This window comes from Pomacea canaliculata, linkage group LG3 (assembly GCF_003073045.1).
Source record: "Pomacea canaliculata isolate SZHN2017 linkage group LG3, ASM307304v1, whole genome shotgun sequence".
Lineage (NCBI taxonomy): Eukaryota > Metazoa > Mollusca > Gastropoda > Architaenioglossa > Ampullariidae > Pomacea > Pomacea canaliculata.
In genome coordinates, this window is record NC_037592.1 from 40,718,248 (window position 1) to 40,746,135 (window position 27,888).

General features: G+C 38.0%; 2 protein-coding genes and 1 long non-coding RNA gene across 13 annotated transcripts; 1 reads left to right on the forward strand and 2 right to left on the reverse strand.

The window, feature by feature from the left end:
* Positions 1 to 949: 949 nt before the first annotated feature.
* LOC112560802 (GTPase IMAP family member 4-like) lies at positions 950 to 7,104 on the forward strand. Its single transcript, XM_025232862.1, has 6 exons — positions 950 to 1,105; positions 1,922 to 2,188; positions 2,628 to 2,738; positions 3,190 to 3,240; positions 3,457 to 3,629; positions 4,352 to 7,104. Exons 1-6 carry the CDS (start codon positions 1,090 to 1,092, stop codon positions 5,354 to 5,356), a joined length of 1,623 nt encoding a protein of 540 aa, XP_025088647.1. The 5' UTR covers positions 950 to 1,089; the 3' UTR covers positions 5,357 to 7,104.
* Positions 4,507 to 16,102, reverse strand: LOC112560806. Of its 11 annotated transcripts, none has more exons than XR_003098598.1 (8): positions 15,796 to 16,102; positions 11,618 to 11,723; positions 11,260 to 11,424; positions 10,501 to 10,603; positions 10,154 to 10,343; positions 7,217 to 9,466; positions 5,283 to 5,366; positions 4,507 to 4,645 (listed from the first exon to the last, which is right to left on the reverse strand). It is a non-coding gene; the product is annotated as an uncharacterized LOC112560806 (long non-coding RNA). The 11 variants fall into 11 exon arrangements; XR_003098595.1 differs by having other exon boundaries at positions 10,505 to 10,603; positions 11,628 to 11,723; positions 15,796 to 16,101; XR_003098599.1 differs by lacking the exon at positions 11,260 to 11,424 and having other exon boundaries at positions 7,217 to 9,032; positions 9,363 to 9,466; positions 10,505 to 10,603; positions 15,796 to 16,101.
* A 5,042-nt stretch (positions 16,103 to 21,144) lies between these two features.
* Positions 21,145 to 26,311, reverse strand: LOC112560407. Its single transcript, XM_025232250.1, has 4 exons — positions 23,906 to 26,311; positions 23,481 to 23,679; positions 22,051 to 22,156; positions 21,145 to 21,470 (listed from the first exon to the last, which is right to left on the reverse strand). Exon 1 carries the CDS (start codon positions 26,218 to 26,220, stop codon positions 24,607 to 24,609), a length of 1,614 nt encoding a protein of 537 aa, XP_025088035.1. The 5' UTR covers positions 26,221 to 26,311; the 3' UTR covers positions 21,145 to 21,470; positions 22,051 to 22,156; positions 23,481 to 23,679; positions 23,906 to 24,606.
* Between the last annotated feature and the right edge of the window lie 1,577 nt (positions 26,312 to 27,888).

Sequence of the window (27,888 nt, forward strand, 5' to 3'; positions counted from 1 at the left end):
CTTATCTGGCGACATGTTGTGAGCTGACCTTTCATCGAGTTCTTCCTGTTACAGTTCACCTTCCTCGTAGTCTGCTTCATGTCCAACACAACACAAAGGTCTTGTCAGACCCACTGCAAACACAGTAAGAAACAGAAAGTAAGAGTTGAATTTGGGGGCATTGAAGGTTAGCTTGAACTGTAGACTGTGTGTGTATCTGAACTGTGAAAAGAAGACAAGAGACTGGCAATAAGAGAGAGAAAGAAGGGTGGATATTAAGGAGAGAGAGAAAAAACATTATCATACATATCCTAGTATAAGGGTTGGTCAGCGGGATCTGTTACATAAGAAAAATGGAAAGACGAGAACTTATGGGACAAATGTGGGAGAGAAAGAGACGCTACACCCTAATTCCACTCCTCCAGTTTCATTTACCCAGCATGGCGGTGACAAAGGTTATAAAAACAAGAAATCTAACAATGCATTCAACAATAGCGACAATAACATCCATCAAGTAAAAAAGTAATAACTTGAGAGTTGCAGGACCTTCCCTCTGTTTCTACTCCTCTCCTTTTCATCTACCCCTGTACTATAGTTTGTTTTTGCTTTTTTAATACCTCACGTGCTGCAAATGAATCACGTGACAACTCTAAACATTTAGACGAGTGCTGCGTAGCCCTGACATCCCCAACCATCATGCATCCTATGGAGCCGGGTAATTAAATGCGACCTACTTCCCCTTCCAACAGCGAGACTTGCTGACTAAATGTATAAATGTACAGCTGATGTTTGTATCCCTGCTGACATCTCCTGCCACACCTGTCATCTACTCTCTTCTTGTTTATGTCTACTGACAAGCGTATGCGAGTGAGGCAGCCCGTTCCAGTCCCATTAACATCTCTGGACATTTCCTCACGAGGTGAAAAAAACCCAGCAGCAATGATCAGTTCTAAAAATAACTCAAATTTTCGAGAAACGGTTTTGCCCTTTTTTCCCCACTGAGTCACCAGCGGCTGGTCCGTTGGTCTGTTCCCAGCATCCCGCACTTGGGCTTGAGGACCACACCACAGAGGGAGCAGACTGCTGGCAGGTGACTGTCTCCACTGAAATATGGACAACACTGCAGGTGAGGAACACACACCATCTTTACATTAATAACCATTGAAAAGACAGTGACGATTACGTTTGATTATGATGATGTCAGCATCATGATGACGACGACGACGATGATGATTGCGATGTTCGTAGTTGTTGTCGAATGATTTTCTCTTCTACGCTGGCTTTTACGTATTACCGATTAAGACAAGTTAAATGATAGAATTTGACATAAAAGAAACATACAGCCATTAAACTCTAACTTGGGTAAATACTTAGAAGTGATGCTTCACAGCAACAGTCATAAAACACCTGTGAACATTTAGACAATTAATGCTTAATATACAGGTATAGTGACAATCAACTTCTCATGTTAATCATGTTTTACCCTAACTTAATTGTAAAATACTTATACTAATCATTGTGATGGTAAGCCTCAAACCATTTACTTGTATTTTGAAGGGAATAAAGATTAGATGATTGTCATTAGAAGTTTGCTTATTCAAGATACAAGATTTCATCAAGTAAGGTGTATTTAATAAAAGTTTATAAACACATGTGCTCAGAATCTGGGACAGGATAAGATTTTATGTTGGTCACTAATTTTTGTTGACACTAAAGAAAGAGGGAACTCTCTATTCTCTTCTTAAATCAGTCATTTAATAATGATACATACATAATTCTGATTTTTACTTAGTCCATTTAGACCACGATTTGTATTCACTGAGATAAATTGCGAACACCAGAGATAAGTGGTCTCCTTGCTTGACACCAATTTCAATTTCAATAAGCTGTAACTTGTTTCCGTGAGCCTCGACATTCCTCAGAACATTTCATGTCTTTCCAGAAATTGAACGATGGGCAGAGAAAGAAAAGCTCACTCTGGAGACCCTCAAAACACTCAAGGAAGATGGCTTTGCTTCCTTTGAGACATTGAGTCTACTAACACCACAAGATGTGGATGGTTACTACGCTGCTACAAATCGTCTTCTGAAGGAGCAATGTCTGCGCTTGAAGAAAGCTGTGGACAAACTGAATGAGCAGAGTTCACCAGAGCAGGTCAAGGACACTGGGGGTATCGCCAGCAAGGAATGTCAGAAGGACCGGTCAGAAGGTCTGATACCCAGTCTTTGAGTAAATGTGTGTGTGTGTGTGAATATTTTTAAACGCTTTCAGGGAGGAAGGATATATTAGAGAGCAACATCATGTGAAGTTGAATTCAGTATTCTCACAATTTCCCTGATCTTCTCATAAGGTGGAACGTTTGTGCCCAAAAATAGTTGTAATTTATTTCATGTCAGTATTATTACATCTAATATTTATAACTGGCAATGGCAGAATGACAAATTTCTTATTCCATAATTTCATATCTTAAAATGTCTTTATTCCAAAAGAGAATTCCTGCCTCCTTTCAGCCAGAAGGAAGTAGAACGGATTTTAAAATATTTTATCCAAAACAGAAATAAGGGTTGTTCCAGTCTTGAATTCTAATATCGTTTTACTTGTCTTTACTTGGATCTTTCCTGTATATTGTTTCCTGTATATATGGACAGATGTCAGAAATCACACAGAAGACTTGTCACCTGGGAAAGCGGTTGCAGGAAGAGGGGATCGCGACACTCTGTCATTTCATGAAGCTAGAATGCGTTTTGAACCTGAACAAGGTTGGCTGCTGTTCTCAATACTTTTAAATTAATATTTAGGGTTAATTCTTAATCAGACAAATTATTTAAAAAACTAACTTCAACGCAGTGTGCTGTCAATAGCACTCAGGACGGAAAACATTTAGATGTAGTGTGGAACTGTCGTTCAAAATAGCTATCAATGTAAATGAATAACATAAATTAAGAAAATATTCATTTCTTGAAAGGACATTGCACATGAAGCTATAAGACATTCAACTCTAGAATAAGATATTTATTCCGAGAGAGAGAAAAAGAATACAAAGTTCTCTTCGCTATTTATATTGTGTCGATGCCAATAAGCTGCCTAAATTTAAACGATCTAACAAAGCCACCAAATAGTATCCCAAGGATGTTAAAGAATGTTTGTCGTGTTTTTTTAAAATATATTTACAAGACTGAGAAACTCAACCATATGTTTCTGTAAACCCAGGAGACACCAAAGTACTGGACAGAGGGCGATGGAAACATGAAATATCCAGAGGTAAGTATGCTTATCTTGGAATGAAATAGGCGAAGTCTCAGAAAAAAACAATTTTTTTCCTGCAATGTAACAACAAACACTCCATGTGGTGCTCACACTGTGAGTTTATACATCCGAGAGAGGAACGCAAGGATGAGAGCGAGGATTATTATTTCATTCTCTGTAAAATAGTAACAAATGATAAGTTTCAAAAACTGTACATGCACGTGCGTGCAGTTTCTTTTTCAGAGGAGTTGCGGTTCCTGCTGGTGGGTAAGACCGGGGTGGGAAAAAGTGCAACGGGCAACACGATCTTCGGCGAAAACAAGTTTCGAACATCAGTCGGCTTCAGCTCAGAGACATCACAATGTGAAATAAATCGTGGTGTCGTCAGCGGCCTGAAAGTTGAGGTAAACACAACACACAAACAAACAAGCACGATCATAGATTAACACTCACACCACCACCACCAACACCACACGCACCGACGCCACCACCACCATCAACAACAACAGCAACCACTTTTCACCGGAAATGTGTACATGATTTTCGAGGGACGGCGAAGTCTTTTGACCAGACCTTTACCTTCCACATGACTCTCCCTAGAAACAGCCAAGAAGTTACGTTTCCCACCCTTGTGGCCACTAGGCTATGCATGCGTATACGTTTTGTTTTTCAAAATTACCTGTTTTTTTATCCAATATTAATTGACAGCTAAGCTAATTATTGCCTAAGACTATTTCAAAGGTGTTACACAGTTGTACCTATGTGCCCCTATTTTATCTTTTATCATTAAGATGAAGACCTGCTTATTTTGGTTGATATTATCATGAAACTAAGCTTGCATACCTATTGTGTTTTAAATTTGCTGCTTACAACAAGAGGTTTCAAGACCGAAGTCGTATCTCTGAGGTTTAAATTATCCCTTTCGAGTGAAAATATCGATGTAGTTGTGTTGTCTAGTACAGGAAACTTGATTCAGGTCAACGATTCTGACAGAGTTTCATACCTGGATCATCTCCATAACACTTTAAGAAGGTTTTGAAAAAATAGATTTTTGCGAAATAAAATTTTATTTTTAGCTAAAGAAAGTTTATAACTGCTATGCCATAAATTTTAATTCTATTTACAGATCACCGACTCGCCAGGCCTGTTTGACACAAATGTTACAGAAGAGAACATCGCTGCAAGGATTGTGCAGGCAGTGGCCCTCTTACATCCGGGTCCTCACGCTTTCCTCTTCGTGGTGAAAATAGGGCGATTCACACGGGAAGAGGAGGGCACCTACAAACGACTCGTTGCAATCTTTGATAAGGAGGTCACTAAGTACATGGTCGTCGTCTTCACCGGGGGAGACAACTTGAGGTCTGCCGGTCAAACTATCGATGACATCATCAGTTCAGCTCCTGCTGGACTCAAAGACATTCTGAAAGATTGTGGAGGAAGATATGTGGTCTTTGACAACATGACAGCTGACAAAAAGCCTCAAGTTAATCGACTGTTAAACATTGTGGTCCAAATGGTCAAGGACAATAACAATGAACGATACACTTGCCCGAAGTACATTTCGGTTGGAGAGAAAATGGAAGAAGAAATTCAGAAAAGGATGATGGAAGTAGAAAAGAGAGAGCACGAACACAAGCAGTACATCAGGCAACTTGAGATGAATGTCAGACAACTAGAAGAAAATGCCAAAAAAGAAAGAAAGGAATATGAAGAGAGAGAAAAAGCGCGTAAGGAGAAGATAAAGAAAAAAGAAGAAAAAATGGAAAGAAAAATACAGAAGATGTACGAGAAACTGGAGCTGAAGTCTCTTACCGATGCGGAGATGGAAAAACAAATGAACAATCTTTTAAGAGAAAACCAAGATCTGGTGAATCAAATAGAGAAGAAACAAGAAGAAGATCGAAAGCAAACGGAAGAAAAACAAAGAAAACTAAAGGAAGAGGCAGACAAAGTAATGGAAGACATGAAAAAAGCACAAGAAGAAAGCCAGGAAGCTTATGATAATGAAATAAATCAACTCAAAGATGGTATTGCACGAAATGAAGAAAAGGGTTTACTTGGCAGAATGGCTGAGGGCATTGTAGAAACAGCGGCGATGGTCTGGAGGGTCATCCGCGTGTTCTTCTCATGAAGAATCTCGTCTGCAAGGACAAGGCATTCAGTGAGACTTCCATCATCAGATCGACAAGATTAATCATGCCAAAACAAATTATATTTTCATTTTCTTGCCAAGGGGAAACAATCTCGTTTTGCTAAAGAAATTATTTTTATCATCCACTCATGAATGATTGACAAGAAATTGTTGACATTTTAGGTTTAGCAGCCAAGGTTTTAGTTTGGATTTTATTGCTTAGAAATTCTCGTGGCTACTTTTATTTCTTCCGTTGAAGACTCGAGAAACCGGAACTGACGAGATAAAGTAAGCCTCCTGACCAACTGAACATTATGCTCAATTTCATTTCAAATGTTTATTTGAGGACTCACAGACAATGAAGGACACACTCATCGCAACGCAATTTTAACTTTTTAGTTTTGTTCTTTAAAAATTAGAATATATTGTCTAAACTTTTACCGTTTATCTTTCAATTGTGTCAGAAAAATATTGTAATTGAAATCTTAATTTGCAAGCAGATCAACTAAACACGAGGGTCTGCACTGATGCATTTTGGAATAATTGTATTTTAACATGATGTTTACCATTTTTGCAGAATACTTTCATCTTATACAGTGGATTTTTTTATTCTAATCACTTGACCTGAGTGCGACTGTTATACTCATGGGACCTTTGGTCACTCCACTCCACTGCAGTGGCAGTCAGGTCTAAATTAGTTGATTAGTAAAGTCGTTAATTAAGCTTTAACCGATGGTGTTCACGTGATAAGACTCGGCTAGCAGACGTATTCATGAACTAAAACTATTTTATCTTACCGATGTCCCTTGGTATCCACTTGCGCTAAGTTCTCAAGCATGTGGCCTTCAATATGTAACATACATGTTCTTATGACCAGTACCCTGTAGTTTCATATTTTGTAATAGATAGAATCCCTTTTAAAATGCAAATAGCGTGTGAAAACGAAAATCATCATGAAAAACTGATATAAAATACGGATATAAAGAAAAGAGAACTCCGTGTAAATAAATCTTCTTGTAAAGGGAAGTAACCGCACAAAAGTTCTTTTCTATTTGACAGAAAACAAAGTGGAGTGTAAAGAAGATGTAGGTAGGAAAGGTGGATGTTTCAATATTTGGATCTTGTTAATATTTTTTTTTATTTCCACTTAAGATAAACTATATTAACTATTTATTATGATTTTTTTTTTAATTGTGTGCGCACCAGTTCAGAATACGACTGACAAAGAGCAACAGAGAGTGTGTTTTGAGGAGAGAGGTTTGGGCGACTGGATTGATAAATATGACGATGCTGAACTGTATACTTATCTGATTTTTGTTTTCTGAAGTATGTTATCAACTCTTTGGTGTCTTTATTTAGGATATATTGTGCAGTATATTGTTTTTCCTGTAACATATACTGTATACAAATATTGTTTCTTTCTACATTTTATACATATATAACCCTCATAAACCCCATCATCATCGTTATTCGTGCTACGTCAGATTCTGCTCTTCACGACCTCAGCAAGTGCACACTTGATACAAGCTCCACAAGCTCCACAAGCTAAAGATGTTGTTTAAGATGTTCGAGGCTACATGCCACCACCTAATCTCTGAGGCATTTGAGATGTGGTTGTTAAATTTTCCTCACCATTATTATCTTTTTCGTAAGCTAGCTAATTTTTTTATGACATTGTAAGCATGAAGACTATACCTTGAAGTAGCTTGTGATTGTAGCAATTTTTCAAATAAAAACTCAAATTTTCATTTGTTTTGACTGAAACTTATGTTAGTTCTGCTGTATAAAATCCTCTTTTACTATATTGTTTGAACGTTGTACAAGCGAATACGTTATCACTGCAGTGTTGTCATGTGGTACCTTAAGGGACTTTAACTCCACCTGCCCCCTATAGTCGGGTCCGAGGGTCAACAGGAGGTGGTCTTCCCCTTGTCCGTGCTGACTACTTGTTGACTAGATGAAGAATTCTGGGTGAGTGGCTGACCAATAGCATCCCTTGTTGAATGCGACTGTGCCAATGTTCCCCATGAGACCAGTTCCCCGGGGCTGTGTTTTGACGATAGGTGCTGGAACATTGTAAGAGACAGATATAGCACTTGATATACAATTCTTGGTTCTACACTATATCGATGTATTGGAGTATAAAGTAAATCGCGAGGTGGACACTAATCTACAATTAAGACATGAAACTCACTCTGGAGGGGAAGATACTTGTATAAAGTTCTCCACGTTTCTTATGTCGACTCTACCTGATCAGTTTATTTTCTGAACAAATGAATAAAACTGCATTCACCTGGAAATGATTGCACATATATATTTAATGTAGTATAAAAGATCTTGACATCAAACACTATACACACCTTGTGACAGAGCCATAGCAGCTTGTAAACTTGCTTTGTGACTTTAAAATAGCGCAGCTCTAGAGAAATGGGAATTTCCGGTCTATATTTAGCTTCTACCAATGTTTACACATGAGTAGAATTCCTCCCTCGCACCAGACTGCTCGTGTGGTGTACCAGGTGAACTGACAACAAAGACGAAGACACTGAGGACTGTTTGCAAGTCGCTGCTTAGTCGAACTCATGGAATTACGACATGTTTTACGACAGACGACTCTGGAAACTGTCGTGACGTGGGATGTAGATAACGGAAGTCTGCCAACAACCACCACAGTTGGTAGAAGGACAGACGGCTGACTTCATATCGTATTCTATTTGCGCGCTGACTAACATGTAGACATATAGCATTTTCCTGCAATATTGTGTTAAATAATGGTCATCCAAGGGCAGTTTTCCAGGTTATTACATTGTACTTGCAGATAAAATTCCGAAATATTGTAACACAAAGTAGACGTACCTTGTGTGTGTGTGACCGCGCTTCTGATATGATAATCATTGGTTGCAGGGGGGTAAAGTGTCAGTGTTAATATACTCTCCTTTGACACTTGATGACAATGCCTTATTGAACGGAGAAGTTTCATCTAGAGGAGTAAATCACATGCATCTACATGCATTTCTAGAGCAAAGGGCATGACAAGTAATTGTCCATTGGTTGAGGCACTTTGCTTTCCCAATCCCTTTGATAAAGTGTTGAGGGACTTTACTGTTTACTGCTTTTTTCCTGGCCATTTATAGATGGAATCGTCAGTTGTTTGTTTACATGGATGTGTGATGTAAGATTAGTTTGCATGTTGTGAAGTGTTCTATGATGCACAACCTTTTAGTCCTTATGTTTTTTCCCGCAACTAACACTTGTCTATTTTTGTAACAGAACATAAGAATATAATTGCCTTCTGGGATTCATAAAGTTGTTTATTATTTTTATTTTGCTTGTTTTCTCCTCTGCCATATCCTGTCATCAACTATTGTCGTCTGAAATGTCTGTGAAGACTCTAACGCAGATTGTGAAAAATTTTGAAAGTTCGTGTGTGTGAGAGAGAGAGAGAAGTATGTTTGTGTATATAATTGTTTGTTTGTGTGAGTAAACATACATACAGATGCACATACTGTTCCCAAGACAAAAACAGAATTAAACACACAAAAAGCCAAAAAAATATAAAGAAAATAAACGTAGTTTCTTTTGCGTTAAAGTTCTTAGGTGTTTCTACTTGAAAGTTGTAGAAATTTCAGATGGTCATCTCTCGCTGAGGTTGTCACGATCCAACGCAGAATTAATACTGCAATAAAATATTCACGAAATGCATCTCAGTTTCAAAGTCTAAACTGAACGCGAAATGAGAAGATGAAGCCACCTTTATGTAACAGTTTTATAAAAAGTTTCCCATCAACACGAAAAGTGAACTTACAATAGCTTTTTCTCCCCCAACCCCTTATCAGTAAACACACAAAAGAATATGTGTATACGGATTTTAATGTGTTACAGATGAATGTGACATTGGACACGATTAGAAAACAAAGCGCAAAATAATTCCCAAAAGTAATTTAAAAGTTTAAACTTTTCACGACATCAACTTACCTTTTCCTCTCTTAAAGAATTAATTGCTCACTGCTTTAGATGTCATGGGGCTTCCCTCTTGGTGAATGTCCCGGTTGTTGAGCTTGGCTGAGATAATCAGTCTAGGTATGCTCCAGGGGAAAACAGTCATCAAACCTGTAGGAGACAAACACCGCTACCTGTTGTGTCATTTGTAACTCTAAGAAGCACAAATACTCCTCTCTTTTACAGCTAGAAAACTTCTAGTGTTTACACCTGGCTAAGCACTGTCTGCCATCATAGCAATAGGAAATAACGACCACTACTACTCTTCCTTTGCAATATACACATTTTAAACATGATTTTTAACGTTTGCTTAAATATTTTAAAGTCACTTTTGATACTTTCTTTTTATTTATACTTTACTTGTTGAAATAGGAGTTGATAAGATGGACTGCTAAAACTTTTTAAAAAAACATGATTTTAAAAGTTTTCTTTAAACATTTTAATGACTGCTTTTTTAATGAATTACACTTCGTGTCGGCCAACCATTGAAATATACCCACAAGTGCTACTAGTTTCTTTTACTTTAAAAAAAACCAGCTGCTTTAGTACTCAGTGTGATTTAAGGGATGTCTTGAATCTTATTGGTCCATGCTACTACAAATAGTGTAGTCATTAGCCAAAGTGATATAGACCAATCCATAATTAAGAACGCAGATAAAATCGTCAGGAGATTGCTGGTATCGACATGGTTACCAAGCAGAGAGGAACTGAAAAAAATGTTGGAACCCCACCTCATTCAAGCATGTTGGACGAAGGGAAACCACTCAATATAAAGCAGTGAATGGAAGACACACAAACCTGTCAGCTTTGTGATTAACATTACAAGTAAAACAGATGGCGGTATTTGTCGTTCTGGGTTGGCTCCTCATTCAAATCCCAACAACATCTAGCAGGAACATTCTTTTGGTCTGTGGAAAGGTCGGAGGCTGTTCGGCTTGTGTAGGTGGCTGTGGAGGTTCATTTCCTTCTAATATGTTCCCAATGGATTCTGATAAAAATGGAAATGATGTTACGCAGGGCAAACTGGGACTATGTCAAAGTTCGACGGTTAACTAATGTGATAGAGAGAAAAAAGGAAAAACATGTGATGGCAGTTTTTATCTTTCTCTCTTTATTACAAGCGCTGCTCCCCATCCCTACCACACCTACAGAGGTTTGCTCTGCTCCACAGTCAGGTGACGGGGTCATTCATTTCTTTTGACTCGAAACGTCGACCCTCTTCTCCTCTCTCCATCCTCGATCAACAAGCTGAAAACATAAGCAATTATGAAGGGGCATCAATAATGTATCAACTGCAAGACATTTGCTTTACTATTTCGCTACTTTGAGGCCGCATATATAAATTACTCATTTAGCTTGACTCAGCTGACGTGGGAAATACAAACTTGACAATAAAATCACAAGAAAAAAATTACCCAAACAACACAAGGTATTCCCGGCTAGTTTATCATACGAAGTAGGATTTATCGTACTCTCTTTTAGTAAAAGTTTTATTGCAAGACATGTAAATTCCTCCATATCACCATAAGAACTGAGTTAAATTCTAGAGTGTCGTTTGCATGAATATCTGTAATTTCCAAATTTACTGGTGGAATATGCCTGAGAAAATGAGCGAGACTGATGAACTCCACCTCCTTGCAATACATGCACATAATTAATATGTTCTGTAATTCTTCGTACAATTCATAACGAATAAGAAATTAAAATAATATCCTGTTATGAAAAGGTAGTAGCATAGGAGGGCAAAGATAATGGAAATTCAGGCAAGTTATTTACAGTCTAGTGATTGTCTCCCTTGTAAAGGCAATCATGTTGCTACAAGGGGAATAATATTACGCATGAATCTAGTGGAAGATATCTTTTGGTTGTGAGCTCTTCGGTAAAAATACACGAAATTTATTCACCGAAGTATGAAGCTGTAGAGTCTTGTACATTTCTTTCTTCCTTCCTTTAGCGCCCCCTGACTTTACAGGGGTTAGGGTTACTGTATTGCACTACAGGGTGAGCCACTGATAAGTACCCCGCTTCGTCTGAGGGTATTATAGGGGGCACCCTCGCCCTGTATAATACTAGCAAAGAGAGACCACAGCTTGTTAAGTACTACATAAAACAGGGTTTTCTTGTTTTCTTAGAGTACATGGCTAAAGTGTGAATAAATAAGTAACATAAGTTGTCTCTCACGTCAAGAGTAAGCTACTCATTGAGCTGAGAAAAACGTTTCCAAAGTAATATAAAGAAAATACAAATTATGCTGTCACTTACAGTTTCTTACCGTCAAACGTTGTTTACTGCTTTGCATACCATGGTGGTTTCTCACTTCACTGTCGGACTGGAATCCTCCCCAAGTCATTTGTCTAGGTTCACAAATCTGCAAAAAATACATTCAGCTATCTGTTATTTTTCCTGTGTGAAATCTTAACATGCAGCATTCCCAACTAAACATTTTTTAAAACCCTGATTCACAGTTCCGACTTTAAGATTTATTCGATTCACAAGTGAGATTTTCCATTTTGGAATTCACAGTTGCGATTTTGCAATTTTCAATTCCGAGTTGCGATTTGATGTGTGCGTTTCGGAGTTGCGATTTGGGATTTTTGATTTGCCGTTTTGCGAAGCACAGTTGAGATTTGCCGTTTTCCTTGTTACAGTTGTGATTTGCGATTTTGCGATTTTTTTCAATTCACAGTTGCACTTTTCAATTTTGCGATTTCTGATTTTGCAGTTTCTGATTTTGCACTTTCTGATTTTTGCACTTTCTTATCTTGCACTTTCTGATTTTTCGATTTTTCGATTGTTCGATTTTTTCCATTCACAGTTGCGATTTTCCATTTTGCGATTTCTGATTTTGCAATTTCTGATTTTGCACTTTCTGATTTTTGCACTTTCTTATCTTGCACTTTCTGATCTTGCACTTTCTGATCTTGCACTTTCTTATCTTGCACTTTCTTATCTTGCACTTTCTGATCTTGCACTTTCTTATCTTGCACTTTCTGATCTTGCACTTTCTGATTTTTCGATTTTTCGATTGTTCGATTTTTTTTTCCATTCACAGTTGCACTTTTGCAAACGTTGTTTACTGCTTTGCATACCATGGTGTTTTCTTATTTCACTGTTGGACTGGAATCATTACCAAGTCCTTTGTCGAGGTCCACAAATGTACAAAAAAATATATTCAACTATCAGTTATTTTTCCTTTGTGAAAATTTAACATGCACCATTCCCCAAATAAACTTTTTTTAAAGCATTAGACCTAGGCATTAACGTATATATATATATACACACACACAACGTTATTTCGTTTCTTATGCAAGAGATGAATAGTTAGACTGAGAAATTTACACTTCCTGTAAAATTTGGGCACAAATAATTTGATGAATGGGATTTGTTGTGGTCCTCGGGACAGGTCACAACAGAATAAGGCACCATCTTTACCGTCAGCTTGACCTGTTGCCATCCCAATGTACTCAATTGGAGACACAGAACAAACCACGGAATGTAGGCTCCTCCAGGTACCGAGGGACTGGCCGACATCGATGTCCCTCAACACCAAACTCAGTGTGACAATAGATAGGAAAACAAGAATACAACATGTCATGTGGTAGGAAAAGATAAGAAATTAATTGTAAACATAACAAATTTTCTCACAAAGCTTCCTGATGTCTTATAACCTGCAACATCATCCACTCGTGATTGGGTTACTTAAGCATAACTGCGCGTTCTTTCAACAAATAACCAGGGATGGGCAAGCTACTTTTAATTTGTAGCCGGCTAGGCTACAGCTACTTTTTTTCAAAATGTAGCCGGCTACACTACAGCTACAATTTTGCAAAAAGTAGCCAGCTACTTTGGGCTACTTTTAAAATGTAGCCAGCTTCTTTTGGCTTCTTTTGGCTACTTTTAAAAGCGTGATGTTATAACAAGTTAGCTGTAGCCAGCTGGCTGTAGCAACATACACAAACATCAAACATACACACAAAACACTATTACTTGCTTTACAAAGTTTTTATTATAATAATGAAACGGAGAACTGCGATATACCGACAATTTTATTTAGTGAATCCATAAATGCTTTCATTCATTCCTTGCACCCTTCCTCCCCCGGCCTTTTTCACACAATAAGTACACGTATTTTACGATTATATTAAACATTTCTGGATCTTTTTCCTCATCCTGTTTTAGTGACAAAAGAAATTATATAAGTTTTCCGATAAACATTTGTTTTCTATAACTATTTGTTCCCTATTACTTAGAAATGAAAACTAAACAGATGCTTAAGTATCAGGTACCTGGTGGAATTTTCAATAAGTTAGGTTATGTGGTGATGAAAATGTCAACCTCTTATCAATACTGTGACAATGAACAACAGACCATTGAAATAAATGAGTTTGCATGGAATATAAGTAAAACACTGCTTAATCTAATTTAGGCAAGCAGATCATGAGGCATTTTTTTTCTAACACTGACACTGAAAACAAAGAAAGGAACACAAACTAATTGTTTCCAAAAGCTGATAGGGTGAAAAGTATAGTCCTGGTATACTAGAATAGACTTTAATTATATAGTAGGATGTCAAATGTAGCATATAAACACTGAAATATATTTTTCAAAATTATCTGATACAAGATATATTTATTTTAAATCTTTAAGCTTGAATTTCTCTGTTTGTCGTTTTTTGACATCCAGTCCTAACTATAAAAACATATTTCTCAGATTGGCTTGTGCTACAGCAGTAAAATTTGCAATTTTTTTTTTTAGAAATGCATAAGCTACAAAGTGATGCATTTGAGAATATGATATAAACATTACTTTTGATAAAATTAACATTTTTCTAAATTTTTTCTAAATATTTAATTGCCACATTCACATTGAGTCGGGGGGTACCATGTAGCCAAGCTACAGCTACTTTCTAAAATGTAGCTACAGCTACAAGCTACTTTTTTTAATTTGTAGCCGGCTAAGCTACAAGCTACAAAATTTGTAGCCGGCTACAGCTACTCCCCATCCCTGCAAATAACACAATGACTGAATCAATTTGTTTTAATAACGAAAAGAGTCTTGGATTGATAGATGTGTGATAAATTTCATGTACATGTTGAATATTGTGCTTATCAAGTAAACAAATAATGAAGCCGTAAAGTATAAGTAGCTTTTTAGCAACACGTAGTACTCGTGAAAATACGAGACACAAATATCCGGATTCTGAAAGTACAAAATGTGCATGACACAAAGATTGCCTGAGGATGACCACATCATGTAATTTTTGGGTTGCTGTGGGACCAGGACTTCACAATATCTAACATTGAAAGCAAGTCGCAATCTGGACATTGGGTCCTAACACGAACATAAACTCCAAAATACATAATATTTCTATTATTTAATATTCAATAGTCAATATTCAATAAGTCAATATTGGATTTCTCATCACCCAATACAAAGATTATGCGCACACACACTGGCACGGTCTTGAAAGTTCTCACGATCCCTCTTCGAAATGTCAGTCATAAATGACGATGCTCACAGTTTTACAACAAAATACCTCTATAGTTATTATCATTCCCCAGCCTTCAAAATTCCAAATCAACATTTTTGCACACATAATTTACCAGTCTATTGAATTGTCATTCGAGTTTGAAAATGAGTTAAGGTATTTTTTTATTTGTATGAATTAGAGATAATGATGAACATTGTGGTCAGACTCGTTGGATTCTGGATTGGCTATAATATAGCTGCTACTCTGACCATGATTGTTGGTATAGAAATCTTGTGACTGCCTTAAGTCAATGTCCTCTTGGTAAATATTGTCAACCAAGGGAGAGGCTACGTCAAGGTGTCTCCTCTGACGAAGGCGAAGAGCATAAAAATTTTCTGACTGCAAATATGATATGCCAGATTGAAGGTCTACATCTTGATTGTAGACATAATTTTGCGGATCATTGTCCAGAAATGTTGTATTTTCAAAGATATTGTTCGGTACATAATGATTATATACTTGTCTCGCAATATGTCTGCTTTGGTTATAAATATGCATTTCTCTACACTGTATGGTAACATTATACGAGTTGGATCTGTTGAGTGCCACAGCATTAATAATGCCGGAGTGGCTAAGCTGGCCAAAATACATGGCAGGTAACATTTCTGTCTGTGAACGTGTCGCACCATGGCGAATTTGAACGTTTACATGTTCCATATTTAAATTGGAAAAAAGGAATGGCATGGGTTGGCGATAAAGCCGATGATGAGAATGGATTGATATTTGCGTTCCATGAACGCCAGTATTTTGAAGGCGTCTTTCAATGATTTGACACCACTGCACTCTATTATGAGCGACTGAAAAGTAAGGCGGATAAAAATAAATATCATAAAAACGATTATTGAAGATTTGCCTTCCGCCAATATCTTGTATAATAGTTATACGTAAAAAGTAATACCGTATAACATACCCAGGTCTGTGGAATGTTACAAACATGGCGGCAGCAACCGTCAGACCGTCGTGCTGAGAGTTATGGTGACGATAGAAAGATGACTGCCATGACGAGGGCCTCAGTAGAAGGCGGATTATGGTGACAATTTGAGTCACTCGTGTCTCACACCACCATTGTGTGTTGTGAAAGGGTTGTAGAAAATTTTCCCCAGACATTCTTTGACTGAAGATTTCGCTGACTAACGGGTCCGGACCTAAGCCCCGTCTTTAGACTTCTGGCGCGCTAGCTGGCAGGCGTCTGTTGGCGGGATCTTTCAAACGCAACGGAATGGCTGTCCAATCAGAAAGCGGCCTTATTCAAACTTGATATCGGGATCCGCCGAGGTCAAGGAAATGACGCGGAGTCTAGTCATCGCGCCAACTAGGACGACACCAAGAACCCAATCCCGAAGGGGGCGCAAGGATGGTCTAAGTATTTTTTTTTTTTTAAGCAATTAATAATCTTAGAGAAAAATATAATTTTCATAGTGTGACCTTTACAGAAAACTGGTAGGTTGACTTGAATGCGAGTTTATCGATATTGCAGGAAAGCGCCATCGTCCAAGAGAGCTAACTCGTCTCCCATTTGAAGTTAAAAGTAACCAGCATGGAACGGAGGGCGAGGGTGAGGGAGTGACGGTGTTGGGGGGGGGGGGGGGGCGAAGCCCTATTGTGGATGGGAACACATGCCAGGCTTACCTCTCGCTTCCCTTTCCTCAAGTCGGAAGAAGTTTCTCACTTATACAGACAACACGAAATTTTGCTACGAATGTTTCTTTTTGGCTGTGTCGTCTGTTGTATGATTAATTTTTGTTTTAGTTACGAACATTTAACTAGAGGACATTTAGCTAATGTCACCACCGCATTGTTTGTTATTAAGAATATTAAAACGTTTACAAAAACTATTATGTAGAGTAAGTTTAATTTAAATGATATATAAAGTTTTCTTGACTAATTTCAAATCAATTTATTTAATTCATTGTCCACAACCTGTTCACTCGTCAGGTGTGTAGGGCGGTGACTTGAACAGGGATGGAAATTTGAAAATTTGAGCTGCCTGTTGTGACACGACCGTGAATTATTCACTTTCTTTTTTTTAATTATCATCATTCTTAGGAATAAAGGGTGTATATTATGCTATAATTTAGCTGTCAAATTGTAATGCTTATTTCTTTGATTTATGTTTTATTTTTTATGAGTAAATCTATTGGTAGAATGTATGATATTATTATTCTGGTTTGACAGAATATTTGAAATTTTTCGTTAAGGGCAATCAGGCCAGAACACCGGGGCACGCTGATTGAAATTCTGTACTGCAAGGTTTATACTGGAAGGTATTAAAGCAATAGCTGGACACTGGTGATGTACATCTGACATCACACACACCTCTGTCCGGCACAACTCGTGGGATACAAGTTGGGAGTGGGGAGGAGGGTTAGGGTCACCTTTATGCTCGAAGTCGTGATAACTTCGTTTTAGAGAAAAACAACACTAGATGAAGGTGTTGCAGATTTCTTGTGTGCATGAATGTGCAGTGTGTGGTCACCCCATAAATCTAGTAAGGTGAGCGTTTGTGAAAAAAATAAAAAACCCTATTCAAACATTTAGGTGTGGCAGGTGTGCAAGCATCCATGCATGCACCTAGTCCGTGATCAAGCCTCTCATTAGATAAAACCTGCTAGGCAACAGGGTGGTAGGGGAGTTTACATGTACGCAAAGACGAAATGGTGTCATCCAGACAATGCCGCAGTGACGTTCAGCCACTGTTGCCCGCCCGTCTGTTGAACCGCTGACATTTGACCTCCGATACAAATACCTACCCTGGGAATTCTGTCCTGTACTACCTAATGTCGAGTGCGTGCTACGGTGTGCGAGTGCGTCTGAGGTCTGCGACATTACACAGTAATGTGTTTGTTGGCACTTCCTCTGTTTTCTAAATCACTGTATTCATTTTTGTGAGTAATCCGTTGTAACAAAGAAAATAGTCAGTTTATTCCAGGAACAAACCCTGTGTAAGGATGGATAATAAAGACATTTTAAACAAACAGACCATCATATCTAATTGTCGGCTGTTCACTTGGGGACCTTTTCACGAGGTCGGATGACCGGTCACGATGGAGAAAGTTCGCCTTTCTATGCTCATATCGTATCTCCCTTACTACTGGTAATAGATGAAATAAATAAACAAATAAAACAAACAGAAGCAAGCTTTCAGGGACGGGGACAGGGAGGCACTGAAGAAAGTAAAAAAAAAAAGAAAAAAACAAACAAACTAAAACACAAGCAGATCAAAGAGACCGACTCGACTTGTAAGGCTTGTACCCACAGGTACAGTGGGGCGCAACCGTGAGTTGGTAAGAATTAATTTCTGAAATAATTTAGCAGGAAGAGCGTCTTCATTCGGAGTCTTATTTCACACGTGACTGAATATTTTATATATTCTTGCAATAGCCAGGAACCACTGCTCACTAATCTACTCACCAGAAACCCTTGTTTTCACGGCATACGTCTGTTTTTTTTCTGTAATAAGAGGGTAATGGGGTGGCAGAATATCTCTGTTTGAATGCTTCACTGCAAATATATCTGATAGTGATCTTTTATGATGGTAAAAAATTCAATATATTTGATAAATCGACGGGGTGGGGAACTAAGATAACCCATCTAATGAGTTAAGACGTGTGGATGGATTATTAATTTTGAAGATGGACTAAGATAATTGACGCAATGTCTTAAGCATCGCTTGTTAAAATTTTTCATGTTAGAGGAAGAGGGCCATGGGTCTCCAAAGTCTGTTTCCCGTAGCCCGCCTCTGAAATGAGGTCACCGTGGCCCGCTTGTGATTCTGAATTGGTGTTTCTCGAAAACTCACCGCCTTTTCCAAAACATGACGAGTTACGATCATAAACATGTTAGTTCCGAGAACTCTTTGTTTAAAGGAAAGAAAAGTAACACTTTATCCGCTATCATTACTATGAAAGTTCTGATGCAGAGATCGGTACGGAAAATATTAAGATGGTGTTTATGTAAGTGATGGCAATGTGACCACCAGTCTGAAATACGAGGGTGACGGGAGTATCTCTTGTCCAGGCTTCAGCAGATGAGCCTGGCATGGACACAGCAATAGTTCTCTACAGTGTGTGAGAGAGTTGTCTAAAAATGTGCGAAGACTTGAGACAGGTGCACTAACACCCTTGTCATAACATTTGTGCCTAACTTTGTTGATATAATCATAAATTACACAAGTTGCATGTCATTCCTCCTCTGGGCTGTCTCAAATAATATCATCTGAGTAAGCAAGAGAAATAACAAGGACAGCACAGTTCTAGTGTAACAGAAGATTGTTTTGAAGGTAAAAACAGTGCTACCTTCTTTAAAGCTACAGGGTTAGAAGAGAGGGAAAGATGGCCGTTGAAATAATGAAAGACTGTCATATCTGTACGTGCGAGGGCTGCTGGGTAGTCCTTATTGCCCAGTCATCCGTGGAGTGAGCATCACGCCTAAACACACGCAGTAGGAACGTGTCCGTGGCGTGGCAACCCCCTCCAGCTTCCCCCCAGACACATGTTACATTCTTGGGGTGTCCCGCCACTGAGGGGTGGTGTCAGATCGCAGTCACGTGATCCTGTCGTGCGGTTACTAAGTCAGGTTAATGTCCTTTCGTACATTTTGATTAGTTTTACACATGTAACCAACACGTCAATGTCTGATGGCTAGTCGTACCAGAAACAACACAAAGATCGAATTTCCACGCTGAAGTTTTTAATTCAGTTTCGCTCGGCGGCTGACCTGCCTTCTCTCTCTCTTCCAAATGCATAAAAGGTCCCACACCACTGTCCGCCCCGCTTCTTCGAATTATATTCCCTCCCCTCGAACATTCTAGAATCTAGATGCAAATCTGGAACGTCATCCTCCCCGAACAAAGACATTCTACTTTGTACACTACTAGAGTGCTACACACACATACACACATACACATTTTATGTACAAACCTGCTTAAACTGGCAACGATAATCGCTGTCATAAAGAGGCAGACCATTTTGAAGTTGTTTTTTTTTTTCTGACCGGGTGCGGATGTGAACCGACTACGTTAATTAGATGCTGGGTAGCTCACTTTGACTGGGTGACTGCGAAAAGAAGCTGAACACAGTGCATTGCTGAACCAGGCGTGGAGATTTTCATCTTTGGATAGAGTTCTATGTTTAGTTGCTTTAGTTTGGTGCAAAATAGAAATTGTATTTTGGACCCCCACCTCTCTGAAGGTATATAACAGCGAGATTTATTTCTTTGATATTAAGTCTTTTGTAGTTTAGCAGCTTGTCTCTCGTTCGAGCTTCCATTGTAAGGAACACAATATCTCAGATTTATATTCATAGTGTGTGAATATGTCTGCACATTTAGGATTTCATACTTGTATGTGTGTATAAACTACATGGACCTTACATCAATCTCATTCACTACAAGTGGCCAACGGTATCTCTCGCCTTTTACTTACTTTTGATGTTAGCGAGAATGTATTCTATTCTAAGGTTGTAGAAGGTGGTTCACAATGTCTAAGGTCGTCACAGCCTCAGAGCTGCTCAGGACATATTGTAGTAATACATAATCTGGCCAGCAACCGCACAATGAAAATCCGTCACAGGTTTAAAAAAAGAAAATTTCATTACACGAAACTATCTGAATTAATATGACAAGAACGACAACTAGTCTCTGGTACAGAGTATTTTCATAGTTAAATGAGCTTGAGCTCTTTGTTTTCTGTAACATAACCGTCGCTCTCTTGGCATAAACTCTTTGAAATGAACTCATGTTTAAAGTCGGCATTGCTGAGAAATCAGGGATAATCTTATCCTGCGAGTTTGCTGTATTTCACTGCATAGACGCGATATTTACCTCGTGGTTATTTGCTGGACGTAGTAAACATTTCATGTCCAGTATGGAGCCACTAGTAAATACTTACAACGGGTGAAATAAGCATTAAAATAAAGATTTTAGGAGCAAGGTGTAGAAACCAAAGGTCTGATATACCTCCTGAAAATTTTATTCAACGGTGAAGCTATGACAGCAAGTAAATATTCTTGCATTATTTTTATTTTACTATAATGAGTGTCCACCGTAGTTTGATTTAACCATGCGTTTTGTTATTAGTTAAATTATTTATTTGTATTAGTACTGCATAATTATAAATTTATATATTTTGTCGCATGTAAAGAGCAGAGACCAAGACAAGAGAGTTATGACAATGATGACGACCATGACGACCATGACGACGACGATGACGACGATGATGATGATGATTATTATTATTATTTAAAAAGTCCCAGACAAGAACTTTGGTTGTTATCTTTTTTTATTGTGGCAAGTTGACATTTGGCACACAAATCTGACATCAGCCTGTTCACGAGGTACACAAGTTGTGTACAATGACAACTGAGCAATACTTTCTATGTTGCTGTCATAATTTTCTTGTTTCCATTTTTGAAACCTTAAGTTGGGATGTTGATGGTATAACCAACTCTTACTTAAAATAGCCTAAGACAAGTTGCGGATTTTCTCTGTTAAGAACAAAACAACAGAGCGGTCAAAGATTTCGCAGATGTCACAGAGTTGGCAGAATAAGTGACATGGAACTTGTCATGATGTAGCCGAGGATGGCATCTGCAACAGATATTTCGTGTCATATATTATTGGGTTTCTTACATGGCGCAATAGACTATCAAATTAGAAGAAAAGATTTCTGTTGGGGGCTATTAAGAAATTTTAAAGAAAAAAAAAATTAAACTCCAGCTAGCAAACCCAGATCGCCAGTGTAGTGTCTTTGTTAAAACTTGCATTTTAATTATGATGAGTTATTTTCATTGCATTTTGTAATAATTTATGTCTTGCTAAAACAAAAAGCAGGAAAAGGAATAAGAAAATATGAATGCTTAGACTTTGAATATCCACTCATTACAAGAATAATGAAATGGCCACCCTAGTAATGTGTTTCTAATATATTGTTACTCGTTGTATAGTCTTCCGGTATGCTACACATCATCTACATAGGGTTGTACTTTCAAGAACAATTTTTCCCTTGTGGTATTTCCAAACTGTGAAAATGCCACTACAGTGTCAGTCCTCATTTATAATACTGGACCAAAGTAAAGTCTGTTAAGCACGTTTCAATTTCTGGCTGTTGATATTTGGAGAAAAGCAACAGGCATCTCTAGTAGAAAAGTATTTAACAATAAATACTTACTTGTTTTGCTGTTTAACAGACAATGTTTATTCTTTCTCGGAGGTTGTTGCTTCCGTTTAGTCTCTCAGCGTTTTTTGTTTGCTGGCGTTGGCAACTTGACAAGAAACTGTAAAAAAAATATGGTCGTGCACCAGCATTTTTCTTCGACGAATAACTATGTGAAAAAGAATTCCTAAAAACACAGTAAAAACCTTATTGTAACGAGAAACAGGCTTTTCCATTTAGACTGATTGTTTTTTTCTTTCTGATTCACTAGCTGTTGCAGACTTAATGTTGACAGTGTGGATGGAGGTCAATGACCAAATGTCTGAAGTGTTAACCTGGTAAAAGGTCAACTTAAGCCTTTTACGGCTGCAGAGTGTTACGGATCGGCTTGTGTAAGTATGAGACAGTGAGTGTGGTGTTCACGGCAAACAAGGTAGAATTGAGCGAGCAAGGGTGAGCGACTGAGCAGCAACTTGTATTACTCGACTGCTTGCAGACGATTTTTATCATGGACGTGTATAGGTGTACTGCTGTCTGTCTTCCAAGACCAACGCTTAACCTCTTGCCAAGTTCACCGCTGTTAGTCTCGGCGAGCCGTAACAAAGAATGTGACTAAACTGGAAGCTTTGTAGTCTCATGTCTCGTTTTAGTAGTTAACTGGAAAAAAATCGTCTGTCAGCAGTCCAGGGATATTAGTTCGTGATTTTTTTTTCCAGTTAACTACTAAAGAGAGGCAGGTGTGTACACAGCTTCCGATTTGTTCATATTTCAGACTACTAAAACCAGGCACGTTTGTACAAAACTTCTGGTTTAGTCACATTCATTGAAAAGGCTCACCGAGACTAACAACGGAGAACTTCGCTAAGAAGAAAAGCGTTGGTCTCGGCAGACAGACAGCAGTCCATCTATACACGCCTGTGAACTGATTAAGCGATCGAAGGGAGGCAGGTAATCTTTGTTTCCGCTACAAGTAAGTATTGATAAAACATTAGCCCTCGCGTCTCCTTGGAGACAAAAAGCGGACAATGGAACAGTGCGTTTAGTGTATAGTAGAGATACCTTGGAGTGTAGTGGATTATGTTGAGATCGAACTTGAACTGTGGTATTTTGTGTAACTGACTTTGTATTTTTGTGCGGGTTCTTAGGGTGGGGGAGGAGGAAACTGGATACATATGTCTCATGAAAGTCCTTGACCAGGTTTGAAAATACATATGAGCTGGGCAGCCCAATGCCATTGTCTTATTATTTGTTGAAAGAATGCGCAACTGTCATGGATGCTTGAGTTGTTGAGTACACGTGTTCATGACACAAAGGCATGCATCTCGTGAATGTTTTTCTTTATCCGAATTTCCGGAATAAAAATTATAACGAATTGAACCAACCTATTTAAACAAATGTAAATAATTATGTTACTTTTAAGCAATTACATTTAATATTTGTCATACCTGTCTAGTCTGCGAGTCAAGTCTCCTTGATGATATTCTTCTGAGCGTTGGTAAACTCATGAGCCTCAGCTGAATTTGCATCTCGACTTCTGTTTCTTTATTTCAGTTTTAAATCTTGATAGAATTGTCTTCTCCATACTATCTCTGCTATCGACGTCTCGGTGGATAGGCAGAGCTGTCGTGAAGTCAGGCAGTCATTCTATTGAAAATGTCATAAAGTTTAGAGAATATTATTCCTTCTATCACAAGAAAAGAATTATTAAACTGGTGCTTCTCATCAACATATGGACCATTTCATAAGGTTAAAAACAGACACGTTAGTGTCTTTAATTTAAAATATCTTGATAATGTTTAAAAGAATACCAGCAAGACTGGTGTTACAGTTAAAAATGTTCAACATACGTGATAATGTTATATTAGCTTACCTGAGATAACAGCTAAAATGTTGCACCAGCCGTCACTGCCGCTCCAGAGGGCAAGTAAAAAATGTTGTATTACCACTTGTCTCCTTTTTCGGTTTTATTTTCCTTTATCAACGCTATAACCGATAACAGCTGTTAATCGTTCCTACCGGGGTACTTTCTGAATTTCACGTCTGCCTTTGAAACTTATTTGTACAATGTAAGCTATTAAATTTATTTAGACAGACACATCTATAGAGCTTAAATAGCTGTTGCGTTTGGACTGTAAACTTGTATCCACTCCCTATGTTGCCCTAGTCTTATATTCTACACTTCAATTTACTCTTAGTTGGTATATTTGCTTATACTGCTCACTATTTAAAGTTTTAAAATTGTTTTCATAAATCTAGTATTTACACGGTTTGTCATGGTGTTTACAGTTTGTGTATAGTTTGTTTGGTGAGAGGGGAGTAGACTTTTACTTTATTTATTAATATACCCCACCTTATATGTTGCTATAGTTTTAGTTACGAAAAAAGTAAAGGAAGCCAATATTTACTATGATTAAAATTTTTCAAGATAGTTTTTATTTATTATTTAGGGGGATGCATTATCTAGGTATTAAATTTATGGAACCTAGTGATTTATTATGTAAATATTCTAAGCGATATTTCAACAAAAAGGTAAATTTTTTCAACAAAGATCAAAAATGTTATAAAATTCTGCTATTGTCGTGAATGTCGTGAATTTGGGACCAAGCCGAAAGCAGTAGAACAATTTTGTTTATTTTTCAGTTTGTCGAATTTAGTCTTTAGCTTTTCGCTTAAAAAGTTAGTTTTATCCCCTTGTTTCCAATTGTATGAAAGTATAGGAAGTATGAATTTTTCAAATAACATATCTTTAGTGTCTACGGGGAACAGGTTATTTCTTAACAATAAAATCATTTCCCGTAACGCTCGATCGTACACATTTCTTAAGTCAGCATCGAAAGTAAAATAATAAAAGTGAGGAATCACGTCAAGCTTCTCTCCGTTAAAATATATTTCCTCTTTTGTTTGTATTTCCCCCTTACAGAAAGCTATGATGTGAATTTTGTTCGGATCAATTTGAATATTCTGTTTATTGCAGTAGTTTTCAATGCTGTGTAAAACATTTTGTAAATTTTCTGTGGTCTCTGAGAAGAGAACCCTGTGCTCGGAAAAAGATGGTCGAAACATTTTGATTGTTGCATCCTCTTCATCTGAAATAAAATTATCTCCCATTACTGTTTTTCTATTTCTAAAAAGATAACTTATTAGGTCAGAAGCTTTTTCGTCATCTATAAAAACATAATATAAATCTTTCTTTTTCGTTAAATAATAATGTATTATGGAAGTGATGCTAATTATAGCGTCTACACGTAGCTGAATAGTAGTACAGAAATAGGGTTGCTTCCCCTCAACGGGGAGAGAAAAAGGATTTACTTTCAGTTTATCTTCTGGTTGTGCATCGTCCGGCTGTATCTCCAGCTGTAACACAACTGGGCAATGTATATCAGATAACTTTTTATCAAAATCAAGAATATCAAATTCCATTTTAGGTCTGAATAGGTTTTTAGACAGAATAAAGTAATCAAGGACACTTTTTTGGCAAGTAGGTTTACCTATTTTGGCATCCGCTCCTGTTCTACCATTTACTATAGCTAAATTAAAATTTTTACATAATTCAATTAAGCGCCTACCCCATTTATCAGGCTTTTGTGTGTCTTGAGACACTCGGTCTGTTAAGAAAATATTGGAGTCGCCTTCAACAGTAAAGTCAAATGTGTTAAAAAACACACGCTCGTCAAATACGTCTTGAACCTGTGCTGTTCTAGCATTCAAGTCACCAAGAATACATATATTCGAAACTTTTAGAAAGAGAAGAGATTCTTCTATTTGTGAAAAATAATCTATGTCTTTTAATCCCTTGTGATATATGTATGCGCCTACAAACATAATATCTCGCCCTAGATATCGTTTCCCAATATTAAAAAATATAGCTTCGGAACACAAAGAATGATTAACAAACTCATATTTGATGGAAGAATAGACACTATTTTTTTCGCTTTCATTTTCATAAACAGTTACAAAAGGCGCAATGGATTCTTTAATCAAGGTTAGTACCCCTCCAGATGGATGCTCAGAATATGTACGGTTTTTGTATAATGATACATAACCCTTAAATTCAGCCACATCAGTAGCAGTAAGTTTACTCTCTAGCAAACAACATATATCATTTTTGTTAACCAAATCTATCAATTCAGCTCTTTGTAGCTTGTCTTTAACGCCACACACATTAAGTGATAGGCACGACAACATTGTCGGAGATTATACAACAAACAATTTACTTGCCCCCTGGAAGCAAGGAGTGACGGCTGCTGGGTTTACAACTTAATTGTAAGACTGCTGTAACACAGGACAACCTGGGCTTTTATAGACCAGTTCATACCACAATAAACCAAAAATAACGAGAATCTCATTGGTCTGCCCGTAACACCTTATCGCCAGGAACCAGTTGCGGTCAAGGAAGCTGCTTCCTTGTTGCACTTTAGTCGCGCTAACTAAATCCATGAAAAAAGATCTGTCTTGGGGAGGTTTTGTATGCATACACAGTTTTCTCCCGCCAATATTACTTATCTGTGGATTTGGCCCGGTAAAAAGTCCCCTTGGAAGGTCTTCTATTTCCTGCTCGTCCACTTGGAAGCTTTGTAAGACAAGGTAAACGTAAAGTATTGTTAAACTACTGAAATCGAAGCAAAAAGTGTCATTCCAGGTAATCTTGAGAATGCTGCGGCATGCATCATGAACATCCCCAGATTATGTTTAGAGAACACTTCACAGATAGCACACAGAGTTGAGTGTCATGCCCCTTTCTACTTCCTTCCCCTCCCCCTACACAACTTGACACACGTTTTGAGTGCCAAGTCCAAAGTACGCCTTTATAATCTGTTCCGTGTTCAATCTTTCAAACATCAGGTGGTCCACTTGCTAAAATATCATGTATCAACTACCGAAATAAACAAGATGTTAAAAACACTTGGCTTTGACCTGTGTGTCATTAGAGACCTGACTTGCATGACCAAAGGAAAACAAAATTGATGTGTAGTGAATGAGTCACGTGACTGGACATCTTACCTGACACGATAATAGGCAAGAAGTACTAACGTCTAATCTAGCTTGTCCCACAAAGAAACCTTTATTTTGTAGGTGTACTCGGCGGCCGCCCCAGGCCCCGCTCTCGAAGGGGCCCCACGCTTCAGCCCCGAGGTCATCTTTATGACTTATTGCTAGCTGTGTTAAACAAGTTGTGACCAAAAAATTTACGTTCAGAAAAAACTTCTAAGTTCTAATTAAGCAAATTATTGAACCCATGTCCTCACGTTAAGCCCGACAATAACAACAAGCAGTTTATTAAGTTATCGTCACCATATTATTTCGCTTTAAGACAAAACCGCTACTGTCACGAACAGTGGGAAAGGTTACCAACAATTAAAACACTAAATTCGTGGTTATTTCGCGAACTTGATCCAGCCTATCTAACTGTATATCAATCAGTGCTTCCGGCATCATATCAACAGGGATGTTGATACACGTCCTCCATTATCCCGGCCCCGTGCGGATGGTCGGCCCCAGACCCCGCGTGCTCCTAACGCCGCCTCTGAGTGTACTTCCAGCCCTGCCTGTCTGCCTGTTTGTCTGCAAAAGAATCCCTGTTGTCTACACGAGAGAATAATTGCTTTACTGTAAGTCGAGGGTAATGGTGGAGTATCTCTTTTCAACGCTTCGCTGCAGAAACCGTTTGGAATGTTGATAAAATCATTCCATGCAAACTGACACTTCGGCTGAAACGGGAACCATGATAATTCATCTAATTGACTGAAGTTAGAAGCGCCCTCGTGAGATTTTTGACTGATGGTAAAAATCCTAAACTTCACGTCCCAGCCACCATATTTGCGAGTGTCCATGAGGAAGCATCATCATTGTTGT

Bases quoted from the DNA above. Each gene is read 5' to 3' on its own strand.
- LOC112560802 (XM_025232862.1), top strand. The intron at 2,739-3,189 runs GTTGGCTGCTGT...CTGTAAACCCAG, and splicing joins GCGTTTTGAACCTGAACAAG to GAGACACCAAAGTACTGGAC. The intron at 3,241-3,456 runs GTAAGTATGCTT...ACGTGCGTGCAG, and splicing joins GAAACATGAAATATCCAGAG to TTTCTTTTTCAGAGGAGTTG.
- LOC112560407 (XM_025232250.1), bottom strand. From the start codon at position 26,220: ATGTTGTCGTGCCTATCACTTAATGTGTGTGGCGTTAAAGACAAGCTA.